General features: G+C 38.5%; 2 protein-coding genes across 5 annotated transcripts in view; both read left to right on the top strand.

Moving 5' to 3' along the window:
* Nucleotides 1–7,603, top strand: part of grm1b (glutamate receptor, metabotropic 1b) — a 35,281-nt gene extending 27,678 nt beyond the window's left edge. For 3 of the 4 annotated variants that reach the window (XM_049595296.1, XM_049595293.1, XM_049595295.1), the window contains 2 exons: nucleotides 210–1,137; nucleotides 4,320–7,603. In XM_049595296.1, coding sequence (XP_049451253.1) covers nucleotides 210–1,137; nucleotides 4,320–5,160 — 1,769 coding nt within the window. In that variant the 3' untranslated portion in view covers nucleotides 5,161–7,603. The remainder of the gene's footprint in view (nucleotides 1–209; nucleotides 1,138–4,319) is intronic. The other variant, XM_049595297.1, reaches the window with a different exon arrangement.
* A 299-nt stretch (nucleotides 7,604–7,902) lies between these two features.
* On the top strand, nucleotides 7,903–13,332 carry rab32b (RAB32b, member RAS oncogene family). Its single transcript, XM_049596779.1, has 3 exons — nucleotides 7,903–8,116; nucleotides 10,450–10,727; nucleotides 12,665–13,332. The coding sequence occupies exons 1-3, from the start codon at nucleotides 7,903–7,905 to the stop codon at nucleotides 12,827–12,829; spliced, it is 657 nt and encodes a 218-aa protein (XP_049452736.1). The 3' UTR covers nucleotides 12,830–13,332.
* The last annotated feature ends 2,562 nt before the right edge of the window (nucleotides 13,333–15,894 follow it).

Below are 15,894 nucleotides of genomic sequence, written 5' to 3'. Positions count from 1 at the left end.
TAATTTTGAATGTGCCCCATACGCTAAACCTTTTAAAAAAAAACTTTTTGCTCAATTCTTCCTCAAATTGATCTTTTATTTAGGTAATTTTTGTCTAAATGATAAGGATAACCACCAAGCTGATGCTGCAGTGATAAAAGTTTGATGAGCTGCTTTTAGTGTATTTTGGCTATGTGTTTATATTGTCATGTCTTTATTCTTTCTTTCAGGCTGTGAGCCAATTCCCCTGCGCTACCTGGAGTGGAGCAATCCAGAGTCCATTATCCAGGTGGTTTTCTCCTGCCTGGGCATCCTGGTCACGTCATTTGTTGCCTTCATCTTTGTTTTATATCGCGACACACCCGTGGTCAAATCCTCCAGCAGGGAGCTCTGCTACATCATCCTCGCAGGGATCTTTCTGGGCTATCTGTGTCCTTTCACCCTCATCGCCCGTCCCACCGTGACCTCCTGCTACCTCCAGAGGCTGCTTGTCGGGCTCTCGGCTGCCATGTGCTACTCCGCTCTGGTAACCAAAACCAACCGCATTGCCCGTATTTTAGCGGGGAGCAAGAAGAAGATTTGCACAAGGAAACCAAGGTTCATGAGTGCTTGGGCTCAAGTGGTCATTGCTTTCATCCTGATCAGTGTCCAGCTCACCTTGGAGATCACCCTCATCATCATGGAGCCTCCTGAACCCATTAAATCCTACCCCAGCATCAGAGAAGTCTTCCTCATCTGCAACACCAGCAACGTTGGTGTTGTTGCCCCTCTGGGCTACAACGGCTTGCTTATCATGAGCTGCACATATTATGCCTTCAAGACCCGCAATGTCCCCGCAAATTTCAACGAAGCCAAATACATCGCCTTCACCATGTACACCACATGTATAATATGGCTGGCGTTTGTGCCAATCTACTTTGGCAGCAACTACAAGATCATCACCACATCCTTCTCTGTAAGCCTCAGTGTGACTGTAGCTTTGGGCTGTATGTTCACGCCAAAGATGTACATCATCATTGCCAAACCTGAGCGAAACGTGCGTAGCGCGTTCACCACCTCTGATGCGGTGCGCATGCACGTCGGCGATGGCAAAGTTGCCTGCCGAAGTAACAGCCTGCTGAATATGTTCAAAAGGAAGAAGAACACTGGAAACGGCAGGTAGGTTCATTAACTGAGTCTGTGAGTCCTGCTCCTGAGGCACCTCAGGGATGCTGGTTTTACTGTAATTCCCTCTCAGAGGGGACCTGATGTCTTACTGTATTTACTTTCATAGGGACACCTGTTATAAAGTGTGACGGATGTAGGTCAGTGTTCAATTCACACAGCCATTCTAACCTTTGAACTCATAATAAAATTAAAACAAGCATCTCTGTGTGCTGAGGGAGGACAAGTGGGATCATAAATACAGATTACAGGGTTTCTGCAGGTTTCACCAAATAAATTTAAAACTCTTTTGGACCTTTTTAATACCACAAGAATTCAATTTTAATGCGTGTTTTTACAGTAGAGTAGTGCCTCTTCGGAAAGGGCCAATTGTTTGGCTGCTGCTTGCAGCTTTCTCAAGAACCGTTCATCTAAACAACTTCACACTTGACAGTGCACTTCCTTGGATCCCAAGAATGCTTTTTTTTATGACATAGCTGTGTCCCCGTGAATATATTTGGGTAAAAAGCACATGTGAACATTGTATGGTCACAATTTCTGGCAACAAAAGTGTTCATTCTGAAAGTCACATCACTGCTTGAAATGTTTGAGTTCACTACAGTGTAACATCTCCAGTCTCTCTTCCTTCATCTGCTCTTAAATGTGCTGTAGCAAGCGACGGAGTGCGAGCTGTACCCAGCATGCTGTTCAGTGGTGTAACAGTTAATATGGGTCCCCTCTCCTTACACTACACAGTGTGTACATAATCCACTGTACTATACAGATACACTATGGACACTATATACCAGTGGTTTTTAAACTTTTTGAGCCCAAGGCACACCAAAGGGCTAGCCAAAATCTCAAGGCACACCTGTAATTATATCACAAAAGCAGCACAATAGCTTCTATATTGTGTGTAAACACTCTTATCATGACATTAGATGATTGAAATAAGATAAAATAAGACAGGCAGCTTTCAGAATATTGTCTACTGACTTTTTTCTTTTCTTTCAGCGGTAGGTCGTCTTCGCTGGTGCTTTGTTATAATTTGCTCCGTATAATAAATCGATCCATTATCTCACTCACAGCCTTCTCCTTTTAAATGTTATCATCCCTCACACTGGCTGCCAATCAGGGCTTTTGATATGTCAGACACTAATAATCCCCAGGGGCCAACAGTGACAAAAAGGTTCCCCATGAAGGTTTTTTAAATTAAATTAAATTAAATTGAATTGAATTGAACTGAATTAAATTAAACTGAATAATAATAATAATAATAATAATAATAATAATAATAATCATCATAATAATAAACAAAATCGCATGGCACACATGGACTGGCATCATGGTACACCAGTGTGCCGCAGCACACCATTTGAGAACCACTGCATGTACTATACATTATACAGATAATTTTGTTACAGTTTTAACAATTTACCTATACTGACCATTTCTTAAATGGTTATGTGACTTTTCTTTTTATTAAACAAAGAGATCATTACACTTAAGGAAAATCACACTCACACTTACTGACCATTAATATTAAAGCAGCTGTGCGGAACTTTACATTTTTGTTGATTATAGCGCCCCCTTTGGTCGAAGCGGTATGACACCCACAGCCTGGTGTCGTAAAATCTCGCATGCATTTGTTTTGGAGAGCGAGAGGAAAATCATAAATGTTCTGGTGTAGCTCTGAATTTCACAGATAATTTTGTGGCGTTTGTTGTAACGTTACTAGACAAAAGCGGTTCACATCAGCTAACATTACATTTAGCTTGCTTATAACTTCCGTGTCATCATATATTGAAGTGAAATAATGTCTAACAAGTTGCGGTATATTCTCTAAATAAAAAGAAAAATTACATACCTGTCGATTAGGAAAAGGGCCAACTCGGGATCAATTTTTAAACCTTTCAAATCTCTCAGCTCTCTCTACTTGGCGAATGCCCAACCGAGGTTTACGCCTGTTTGGGCTCAGGCCCTATCACTGTCCCGTTTAGCCTTCTTCTGTTCTTTTTCTTTTAGATGGTGCTCCTTCTTTATCCGCCGTGACATTGAAAGTACAACCAAGTCCTTATAGATACATCTGGTAAAACTGTTATGTGTTCAGCAATGCCCGTTGCGCACTGCTTACTCGCAGAACACTCTCTGTAAACACGGCTCCTTCTTCTTCTGTGGTTTAATGGCTGTGGGCCGCTGCGGGCGTGCAGACTTACTTCCGCCTCCGGGTGCTGTATTCTGGTTTGCTGACTTCCGCTGTGTCCGACCCGACCAAGGCTACAGTAAATAGCCATATAGAGAAAGGCTTTTTTGTCGCTGTTGGGTTAAAATAAATATGCGGAAAAAAAAGTTCCGCACAGCTGCTTTAAATATATTACTAATGTATCATGGGTATCTTTTTTTTGTTTAGCTTTCTCATAACTTTCAAGGTGTGCTGTTTTTAAATGTTTAAATAGGTTACTCATGTTGCTGCTGTGTGGCACATTCTTGTCACTAATAGTGCATCCTGCTGTATTTCTATCTAAAGGAGCTGTTCTGATGTCACAGGTTTCCACAATCATGTGTCATGTGCCAGCTAAATATCAGGGCTGCTTTGGCACAAACATGGGACAAAAGTACTGACAACATTTGGAAGTGTTTTTGATTTATATGTTTTTATTATCAATATTTTTTTTAAAGGAATTAATACCAAAACCCACAGGATTGAACCACCCATCTCTAATGGTTGTTGAGAAGACCGGAGGACATACAGACAGAGACTCTTTCCATTTTAGTTAGATACCGGCCAAAATATGGAAAACCAGCAGGGACAATATGGCCTAGAATTATTTATATCCTTCCTTTTTGGTACTTTCAAGCAAAATCTAACAATAATTCCTAATAATATAACTAATTAAATAATGTGACCTGGTCCCAGATAAGCAGGATAGAATGAATGCATGAATGAATTAGATGGAACGTTTGTGTATTTAAGTTCATTTAAGTTGTTGATAAATCAACACTTGCCCAGTGTGGGTTCATGAGCTTCAAGACCTGCAGATACCCTGGAATATTACATGCAACATATTTTCTACATAAATATTTTTCATTTTTTAAGACTACTAGATCATTCTCTCTTGCATGAACCAGAAATGCTTTTTGTGTCTCTACTTTTCTCGGTTCCTGTGAAGTAACAGCCGTCTTTATTCTGTTCATAGTTCTAATGGAAAGTCTGTGTCATGGTCTGAACCAGGTGCAAGACATCCTCCAAAAGGGGATCACACGTGGCACAGACTGTCAGTGCATGTGAAGAGACAGGAAGCAGGTTCCAATCAGATGGCTGTCATCAAACCCTTAACTAATACCTACCAAAACAGAGGCCTGGAATTCTCAGACCTTAGCACTAAGACCTTGTACAATGTGGCTGAGGAGGACGAGAGTGACCCTATCAGATACAATCCCCCTGTCACTCCGCCTATGATGCCTCATGGGCAAATTCCCTGTGGGCTGACAAAAGACGTGGAGGAGGTGGAGCTCTATACACCTCATCATGTGCAGCCAAATTGCATTCTCCCCCAAAACATCATCATGGACCACCTACAGGAGAAGGCAATGGTTTGTAAATTCAACAGTGACATCCCTGAGCTCAATGATATGATCAGCATGCCTGAGGCCGTGAGCGGCGGCATGCCCGTATACCACCAGGCCCACCTCATCCAGCAGGACCCGGTCCTGCCACTGCAGCTGGACCCATTCAATGAGGAGCCCACCTCCCCTTTAGAGGAGGAGGAGATGGAGAACGAGCAGTTTGGCCTTCTCCATGGTTACATGTACAACAATGCCCAGATTCATGAAGAGGAGGACTTGGTCGCGGTCAAATTAGCCATGGAGGACTCTCTGGCTCTGATGCCTCCGTCCCCTTTTCGAGATTGCGCTGCTCCTCCAGTGAGCCCGTTCCCCAATTCACCGGTGTCCGAGTCGATTTTGTGCAGTCCTACAAATGTGACATACGCCTCTGTCATCCTCAGAGACTTCAAGCAAAGCTCCTCAACTCTGTGAGGGTGCACACTGAACATTACCAGTTGTACTGTTTTCAAGTTTCTAATGACTTGTGCTGTATATGATGATATATAAGGAAACAGTCATTCTGTGTGACGAGTCATTTTCACTCTATAACTGATAGCTGTTACATGATAAGGGTGAACAAGAAGGCGCCACATTTTAAAACTCTTTTAGATGTTGTCTATAATAACAAAAGAATTTGCCAATTACAAACATATATTTATATGCTAACATAAGCTTTTAGGATAAAATAGATTTTGTGCTTATGAGACAAACAACTAAGATTGTCTATGTATGTAAATTAATTAATATAAATAGATTTATCTGAGAAACATAGGCGACATAAGCAGATGAGTTTGCTGATTTAAAACAGGGCGACTAAATGGTGAATATAGTTTGTATGTAATGCAAAACAATCCGATTTGTCAACAATATTTTTAGAAAATATGTTTTATGTTACACATTGTGTGTTTTGTGCTCTACCAGGAATGAAAGAAAGTGAAAGTTTTAAAGGAATAATTCAACATTTTGGAAAGAAAACTTGTTTGCAAGTCCAAAGACATACAAGATACATTAATTGGTGACTCTAAATTGTCCAGAGGTGTGAATGTGGGCTTGCGTGGTTGTCTGTCTCCGTGTGTCAGCCCTGTGATAGTCTGCTGACCTGTCCAGGGTGTAACCTGCCTTTCACCCAGTGTCAGCTGGGATAGGCCCTGTGATTCTGAACAGGATAAGCAGTTACAGATAAATAATGAAAGGACACTTCTTTGCTTTCTTGAAGAGAGTTTGATGAGATGATCGATTCCATTCTAAGGCTACGGTTACACATACATTAAAATTAGCAGTGGTGAATATTCACCTCCCAATTAGTTCCATTCAGTGCGAGTGAAGGCACAAATAAAACATTTGCTTCTGGTGGCAAGGAAAATTCACATCTTCAATACCACTTCAACATACAGCAGCGTATCTTCACTGACAAAAACCATATTTGGGAAAAATTTATTTGACGTGTATTTTGAGTTTTTAGTTTGACCCATATCCTATTCGCTGACATGGATGGGGCAAGTTTATGACCTATACTGCAGCCAGCCACCAGGGGGCAATTGAGATGTTTTGGCTTCACTTTTGGGGAGCTGTCATGTCATCTATCTTTATATACAGTCTATGTGATAAACCACCCAATAAAGTGCGTTATTGGCCGTAAAATTGAAAATGTACCAATAACGTCACATTTCCCGGTATTTATTTGCAAGCTAGCTAACATTAGCAAGCAAACTAGCTTTGCATGTGAGTCACATCCAGCACTGCCCACATTCGGTGCCAATATCCCCTCAGCAGGTGATGGTCACTCGCCCGCAGTCACTCATATGTGACTGTATCCCAACATCTGTCAGTTAAATACAGGTCTGCAGCTAGCAGCCATTAGCTTAGCATAGAGACTGAAAAGGGGAACAACTTGGCTCTGTCTAAAGATGACAATTCATAAATTGTAATTTTTACACTTTTTATATGGATCAAACAAGGTATAAAGTGTTGGTCATTGACTTTAGAAGCAGGCAGATTTTGTGACATTTAGACAGAGCCAGACTGTTTCTGTTTCCTCCCTTTTTCCATGTCTTTCTGCTCAGCTAAGTAAACTTCCTACTGATTATAGCCTAGTTGTGTAGTTGTGTGTACAGACATAGTGCTCTTTTCTAACTTTTGGCAAGAAAGCAAAATATTTTCCAAAATGTCAAACTTTTGTTGTAAGAAGGAAGAGCAGAGAAAAAATGTGTTAATTTAAAATGTGAAATGCCAACAAGATTTCTTGTTAAAAAAAAAAAGAAGCAAAACAAAAACAACATTATTTGTGTATTATCTGTGATTTTTTTTTTTTTGATCGATACAGCACTGCCAAGCAAGTGCACTGACTGTGTCACGAATGTAGCAGAGGATAAGTTCAAGTGCCACATTTTAATTAAGATTTCTTTTTTTCCTTTTGTACATTTAGACCTGTCTCATTTCTATGGTCTCAAAATGCAAGTTGAGTTGAACGTTATGCTAGTTCCAAATTTGTATCTTTTATAATTAGACATCTGGTTTCATAATTGTATAGATGTATGTATAAGATAAATGACATATGTTTTGTGAATGTATGAATTGTGTATCATATTTTGATATTCAGATGATATCTATATGCATTACAGTATTAGAGGGAGCTCATTAGCTGTGTTTCTGTTGTGTGATTGGTTGTGTACACCAATCAGTTTCTAAATATTAAGAGCCTATCAAACCTGTATATTGTGATGAAGTGCTACTGTTAACATTAGTAATACTCTGAATAAGCTATCTGCAGCCTGATATATACACAGTATAAATTAAGTCTGCCATTTAAGACAAGTATTTCCTGTAGAGCATTTAAAAGGACACTTGTTTGATTGGAGTAAATTAAATATTTTTTATGCTTCTCCTGTTTTTCATGGTGAAACATTAGCTGGTTTCTGTGTTTGCTTACTCCAACAACTGTGTTGAATCAAGGGTCAGAGATTTACAGCTTTGGTTTGAAGGAAGAAACTGAACAGGAACAGTAAAAGTAGTCATAAAGGGACGAGTGGTGTTGAGACATCTGAAGTAAACACAGATGATTTAAAACCTTTGCAGCATGTTTACTCGACAAGAATCTGACCTAGTTTTGCAGTTGTTAAGGAAGTACAGTAGATAATATAACCTGCCTGCATACCTGTGCAGGTCAACTACAACATGGCACAGAGTTCAGGGACAGTATATACAGACAAGCTGTTTAAAGTTTTAGTCATTGGGGATCCAGGTGTTGGGAAAAGCAGCTTTGTACTGCGTTATGTTAGAAAACGCTTTGATGAAAATTACAGGTCAGATATTGGAGTTGACTTTGCTCTGAAAAGGATTGAATGGGATGCTAAGACAGTGGTGAGACTGCAGCTTTGGGATATTGCAGGTGAGTGTCAAGATAATAGAATCTCTGTTGAAGGTGCTTGGCCTGCAAAGACAAAGTGCAATAATATAGACTGCAATCTGACTTTCTGGCAACTATGTAAAATCATTGTAACAAAAAAATGTAAAATGTCCTTCAAAACTGTTTAAAATATTCAGTAGCTACCAAAAATGTTAAAAACAAAGAGCTGCTCTCAGATGGAATCGTGAGCTTGTGTATAACACTTGTAAAGTTGTGTACACAAAGCACAAAGTCATGAGCTCTAAGAAAATTTTCACTCGTGAGCTCATAGATACCACAACAGGGGGGCGTTCATATTGACTGTTTTCATGAATGAGTCCTAAAACCCAGACATGAGTAACATTTTTGCACTCATGGCTCCCTTGTTTCAAAGTCAATAGGTTTTTGGTTAGATGCCTGAAATAAGGTCTGCGGTTAACACAAGCTTCAGAGGCTTTTACATTTTGTTCAACGACATAAATTACGTATGTAAATATCGCACTTGTGACTTTTGAAGCTTTAATACGTCTTTAAAAGGCGGTAGCTGACAAGTGGCTAAATGAGACAACAGAATGTCATCACACTGAACATGGCTTTACAGCCTTGCTGTGGTGCTGACGTTTAATCATACGGCCATAGTGTAGTATGTTGATAGCCTAACATTAGCTTTTTACTTCTGGCGATTGCATTTAGGCTTCAAAAATCATAAAAGAGGTGTTCATTTGTGAAGATAATCTTGCTGAACAAAACATGTAAGTAGGCCTATCATAAACGTTCCTACAATAATCCAAAATCCAACAGAAAAACCTTGCAGGCTTTTGGGTGAGGGACCCAGGGTAACTTCCATGTCAGCCGACAGAAAAACATCATCTCTGGATCACTCTATCTGAAGTAAATGCTCTGGCTAGACAGCTAACGCAAGATGGCTGCATCAAGTGAAGCTAGCTTAGCTAGTGAGATCTTTCACCAGCTTTCGCTAAAGTTAACGGCAAATGTACTTATTTGTTTCCCCTTAGCTTGAAACAATTTTGATTAGTGATACTTTGGTAAATGTAATTGTTACTACACATAATTTAATGAGGTAGTAGACCAAAATCTGACTTTCCGGCATCTGTTAAACCATAAAATAAAATAAAAAAAATGCTATAAAAATGTTTATAAAATGTGCAGTAACTACAGACCAAAACTAAAACCAAAGGTAACTACACTGGCTAGACAGCTAAACCAAGATTTCTGCTTTAAATGAATGCTAGCTTAGCCAGTGATAGATTTGGCTAGCTTTCGCTAAAGCTAGAACAAGTAACTTTTTAATTTCACCCTAGCTGTTGGGGATATGTTTCTGTAAAGCTGATACTCAGGTAAATTTATGTGTTAATCCATATAATTAAATGAGGTAATAGCTAAACCCACTCAAAAAGAATAGAGAATAAAAGTACAGCTAATGCTGAACTAGCTTGGCAGTTAGCAGCAACTGACATCCTATAGCTTTTGACTATATACTATAACTATGACTGTAATTCGTGTGAATTAGTTATGAAACCTTTGAATCACATATTTCAATGTATTCCCTTTAAAATTAATGTGTTGTACTGATTTCAATGTATGTAGTAGTAGACTGACAGACAAACATCAGTAAAAAAAGAGATACATCAATCCCTAAGATGGGGAATGCAAATAATCATAGAACAAAATTAACTTTCCTTAAATCAACTATACAAAATAGAAAAAGAAATCTGAAAGAAATAATTTTGTTGACAATTTCAGTTTTATGTAGATTTTACTGTATGGCAATAATTTTGGGAGGGAAAATAGCCTGTGAAGCCAGAAAATTGAGGCATTACCTTTATAAGTGTTAGGTAATTGCCAGTTATTGATGAAAGTTTAAGTTTCTTACAAAATGACACAAATTCAATAGGAGATCCAATCTGCTAAAATTAGGCTACTTTCAAACTCTAATAAATGATACTATTGTTTGACCATAACTGTTGGTGTGTTTTAAGTGACTTGAAACTTGCAGCCTCTTCTTCAGTGTTTTCTCAGGTCTAATTTTAATACCAGTGTCCATGGAAACATACCACTTTATTATAGAAAATTATTGTTGTTAGTCCCTCACTCGTTACATAAGGTTTGGGCTAAATGTCAAATCACACATAAAAAAACAAACAGTAGCATTACTGACTGTGTGTCAACTTTAAATTCAGATCCAAAAACTGTAAGCCTTTTGCTCAATAACAGCCTATCCGTGAAAAATGAATTAATCTTTCCTCTTGGAGCAGATTTGAGCACAAGCTGTGGTGCAGCATAAATCAAACGGATTTATTTTCTCTTCCCTCAAGGCCAGGAGAGGTTTAAGAAGATGTCCAGAGTGTACTACAAAGGGGCGATGGGAGCAGTAGTGGTCTTTGACATTACAAACAGCTCCACCTTGGAGGCCGCCTCAGAGTGGAAACAGGACCTGGATAGTAAAGTCTGTCTCGACAGCGGATGCCCGATCCCTGCTGTCCTGCTGGCCAACAAATGTGACTTGACAGGAAGGGACAGAGACTTGGTGTCCTCCTTGGACAGCTTCTGTAAAGATAACAACTTCATGGGCTGGTTTGAGACCTCGGCAAAGGTGTGTGTTGTATTTCAGTTATTGTGAGAGAAGAAAATCTGTGCACAGTGGCAGTTAGAGATATTCAAACACATCTCAGAGGCATTATTGGCCAAGTTAAGCCTTAATGGGACAGGAGGGACCAACTGTTCGCCTTTGTTTAGTGCTTTTCTTCTTTTATCTTGTTAACTTTATATTTCAACATTAAGTCAAGACTCGATTACCAACAATAATACAGGAAATTTTCCCGTAATCCCATACCCAGGGGCCCCGTTAAAAATCCAGATCCAATGTATTACTTGTCTTAACTAATTTGATTGATTGTAAATTTATCAGAGAACGTGTGTAGGCTTTATGGGCATCTAACTGTGAGGTTGCAGAACGACAACTTTTTCCATGTGCGAAGCATGTAGGAGAACTATGTGAAATGTGAAAACATGAATGGCCCTATCTACAGCCAGAGTCTGATTTGTCCATTCTGGGCTACTGTAGAAACAAGATGGCAGACGCTACGGAAGATGACCCGCTTCATATGTAGATAAAAACAGCTCATTTTAAAGTACCGAAAAAACAAAGATTCTTATTTTCAGGTGATTATAGACAAATATAGATGAAAACATAGTTATGAATATAATATACCATTTCTGCCAGTAGATGTCCCTAAATCCTTCACACTGGACCTTTAAAATGAGACTATGTGACTTAAAAAGATTAAATAACACATTCTTTCTTTTACAAATTAAAACATTAAATTCATAGTGCTCAATATAATACCTTCAGAGGTTTTACTCCCACAGGCGGCTGGTATGACCATTAGCTTATGACAGCTAATGTTAGCAACATTTAACAGGAAGTCTGCATGCCCATTTAAAGTCTTAAAATGTCTTCAATTCATTTTTTGAAATACATTTTATGCCTTAAAAGTCTATGAAATAGACCTAAATTTGATTCTGTGAGGTCTTAATTGCCATGGACATTTGAACTAATTTAATTTCTCCATCTTTTAGTTTCTTTCCGTCAAAATTATTTAAGCTTGTGTCCACATTTCTGATGTTACAAATTTTCAAATCTACCACTGAACTTGATACTGTCTATTTACTTTTTGCATGCTGTAGATTAATGTAACGTAACATATTAACAGACCACTTTCTTTATACTTAGCTGTAATGCTTGAATTAAAAAAAGATGTTTTGTCCAAAAATTTGTCTTAAATTTGGCTTAAAAGTATCTTGAAATGGTCTTAAAAGGCATTCAGTTTAAGTATCTAAAACCTGAGAACACCACCACCAACCAAAATGTCAGCTTTTCAAGAAAGATAACTAATTTTTCATGTCAGTTGAAATGCATGTTTTCAAATAAATCAATGGGTTTTTGATGGTTAATTTAACCTTGAGTGGATGTAACGCATCCCCTTAACACTGAAAAATCAAAAATCACAAAATTCAGAGATACTATATAGTCTTTAGTGCATAGAAATAGATTTATTTGTCACTACTGTTAAGCAAAAGGTCCATATTCCTGCTGTATGTGTCAGGAATTCTTTATCTATTGGCTGTTTGAAAAACTAGATTGTATTTTCATTTAGTACAATGGCTCAGTTTGATCATTTTGACTTCATGCTGCATTGCCTGACTGACTTACTGAATTATTTATGTAATTATTTGCTTCTTTGATGCTTTTTTGCATTTGACAAATGTTATGTTTCATCGCTGAAGCTCCTCTCTGCCTCAGTGAAGCCACCAGTGGATCTCGTGGCTCACAATTAGAATTGCATGAGGTTACACTATGCTGTATGTGTGAACTTTAACACTGCAGCTATATAGCCTGCTCATAAAACGTGTTCAAATATTAACACACAGGGACAATTTGCAGCCAAGGTTTGAACAGCAAGCCAAACACTTAACTCAATGCGTGCATACACAATGTTCTAAATCATATTCCCCCCTCACCATTTATAGGACAATATAAATATTGATGAGGCAGGTGCCTTCCTTGTCAGACAAATGATGCTCTGCGACACCGGACTGTCCAATGAAGAGCACCGCTGGGACGGGATCAAAGTGAGCCAGGCTCCCGAGGAGAGTCAGAGCCAGTCATTGTGCTGCTGGAGACCACGGTTCTGAGGCAAAGAGCCAAACTACTGCAGCGACCGGTTAAACGCTCTCTTTTTGACACTACGTTATGAATCCACAGCCACTGCATACAAGCTATTTGAGCCTGTGTTACACATTATCAGTAAGTTTATATTCAGATTTCTGCCTTTCCATTTCCTCAGTAATGTGTAGACTGTGTGGGCTGCCTCATAAACACCTCTGTGGAGACGATTGAGCTCATTTCTCTGATAATCCACCAATACAGTCAGGCCAATAAAGAAATCAGCATGACACACATCCTGCTGGGAAAAGTCTGTGACACTCATCTTAGAACTCAGACTTACTGGTGATTGACCCGCCATAATGAGAGGCTAGAAACTGTGAAACAGTCACAACTGACATTTCCCAAACTACAAAATCAGCAAAAGAGAAAGTCTTAAAACATTTCTGCATGTGAAGCTGTTAAACATTCCTCATTAAATGACAACCTATTCAATCTCAGCTCTGAGTGTTACTTGTCTGTTATGCAACCCATGCATATAATTATCTGTTAATCACTTCACAGTGCGACGAGCTAAGACCCATGCATAAGCATCGCAGCCCCGCTTGATATGGCCAGTAGCAGAGAACAGCTATCAGCGTGACCTGATTTCGGTGGAGGGAGGAAACATGCTACATACGGCCCAGAGAGCTGAAGGGAGCGGAGCACTTATGCTTTATCTAATCACTGATAGTCAACAAATATATATTCTGTTTTCTATAATAGGAAGTCAGCCATGACATATCAGATTGAGGCATGTGTTAGTTCTTGATTTGTTGATGCAGAGAGTAAAAAGAGACAGAGAGGGAAAGACATTCTCAGACTCTTAAGTAGGAGTAGCAATACAATAAACATAGAGAACATAATCTATCTTAAAACTACAGTAGGATTGTTTACAAAATATGTTCATTATGGGCAGTTTAATCCATTATAATGCATATATTTTATCATAGGTTTTGTATGTGTAATCTTAATCTGTAAACAACAAGGCTCTATACAGTTTATTCATCGAGTAATATGAGGTGCAACAATGGCGGACCCCGCCAAATTCTTATGTGATTGAGACCTAGGCTATGTTTATGGGATTAATTTGTTTATGTGTGACAAGGCAGTGATTATAATATGCCATGCACTGCTGTTTTTATGGTGTTATGCTGTTTTTTTTTATTATTAATCTTAAAAAAAATCCATTATTATTGCCTGTTTTTTGGTAGAAATTGGTTGATTTGTAAATACTAATAAATCAATCATCACTAATGTTAGCTATCATGATTTACCTGGAGTTAGAATTAGTTAGACTTTTTTTTTTAAAATTCTGAATCTTGAATTTTTGGATTTGAATATGTGAACACTGAAAAAATGAATATTGAAATACAGGCTCTATAAACTGAAAATGAATAAATGAATGACTTTATTTTGAAACAAAAAACATAATAAAAAACAAACAAGACAAAGATAAAAGTGTCCGAAAAGGAGTAGGCAGAAGTAAAACCTGTATGTCCCCACCCCTTTCTTACATTTCTCCTTTTAACTCATATATTATTTCAACAGATTCCCAAATTAATTTACAACTCATATACAACTAGTCTATTTACCACCCAGTGTTACGAAATAAATGTGCACTCCTCTAACACAACCTGTCCTCCTCTATATGAATTCAGAACTTCTAAAATCAGATGCATGGTTTTCAGAGTAAAATATTAAAATGCTATGAACTGATTGTTCAAATACTTATGTGACTTATTTGCTTCCATACTTACACTTGTACCTGAGCAAGTGGCAAATTAATTGAATATTAAACAATGGTGCTCACGGGTGTATTCCATTAATGTTAATGTCTTTATCTTAATATATTTGTCAGATCGCCCAGGTAAAGTCTGAGTAAAGTGTCAGCCATTTATGTTGGATTGCATGTGTGGACAGTAGCTTTTATATATTGCATATTTGTATAGTATACTGTATAGATGTGCTTACACAGATTTGGACCCCCCCAGTGTTGACTCCATGGCTACAGCTTTGTTTTATGATGCACTATATCACCAAAAGGAGACACCTCTGTTCACATACATTAGGCAATTTAATGTTCTTTTTATCCACAGCACCATTACTTGACTCTAATGAAGACTGGTGTGGGGTCAGTTTGTCTGTCAGTTCATCTGTCTTGTTCTTAATCATGTTGTTTCTTCCTGTACTTTAATGATGCAGCGTCCTTTAGGTTTTAAAGTGGATCAATTTCAGGGGGATTCAGTTCCTTTTTGTGAGTCAGAGTCGAGTTAATCTTCATTTTGGGAGCAATTAAATGCTTTAATGCTACTAATTTACTTGATATATTCTGAGTCAGTCTTGTAGGTATTTGGGGAGAGTGAAACCTTGTCCTTTATGCTCACTGACATGTTGTGTATTACACAGGTTATTTTTGCACACCAATCTGTTCTTTGCTGTCCTGTAGTTTTACTTTTCAGTGTCCTTGCTGTGCATCTGGGGATCTGTTCCACATCCTGCCTCCAGGTACCTAAACACTGTGTAGCTTTTGTCCAAATTCAGGCTCTGTGCAGGTATGTCGTGCATGTTTTTATTTAACCTTGCACTGTCATGCGTGTAAAACCCCACACTGCTTTATTTTTTATTACACCAGCATATACACTTTGCTGATCAAGTGAATTGCAAACAGAAAAGCCAGGGAGGAAGTTTACCTCGTGTGGCAATTGTGCCCTGGGGAAAGTGAGCGAAGAAGTGAAACACAACTGCTAATTATGGATTTATGTCCCAGATACCAGAGACCTAAATTCAGGAGTCAAACAGGGATGGTGGCCCCGATACGTTCTCACATCGGACACAAAAGCGCAGCCTCTTAACTTGTTGTTTATAAATATGACAGTGTGAATGGGAGTCACACTCTCTGCATCAGATCCCATTACGTGTGCATTATTCATATTGCCCTATTTTATCTGCCCTCCAGTGAACATTTTCTCTGGCAGCTTCCTTCATATATTCATGATTGCATGAAAATTTCAATTTAGTCAAACTTGTGAATTGGTTGATGGAGTGTGCAAAG

This window comes from Epinephelus fuscoguttatus, linkage group LG14 (genome assembly GCF_011397635.1).
Source record: "Epinephelus fuscoguttatus linkage group LG14, E.fuscoguttatus.final_Chr_v1".
Taxonomy (NCBI): Eukaryota; Metazoa; Chordata; class Actinopteri; order Perciformes; family Serranidae; genus Epinephelus; species Epinephelus fuscoguttatus.
Note: the sequence above shows the minus strand (reverse complement) of the source record. Positions and strands in the feature narration are given on the sequence as shown.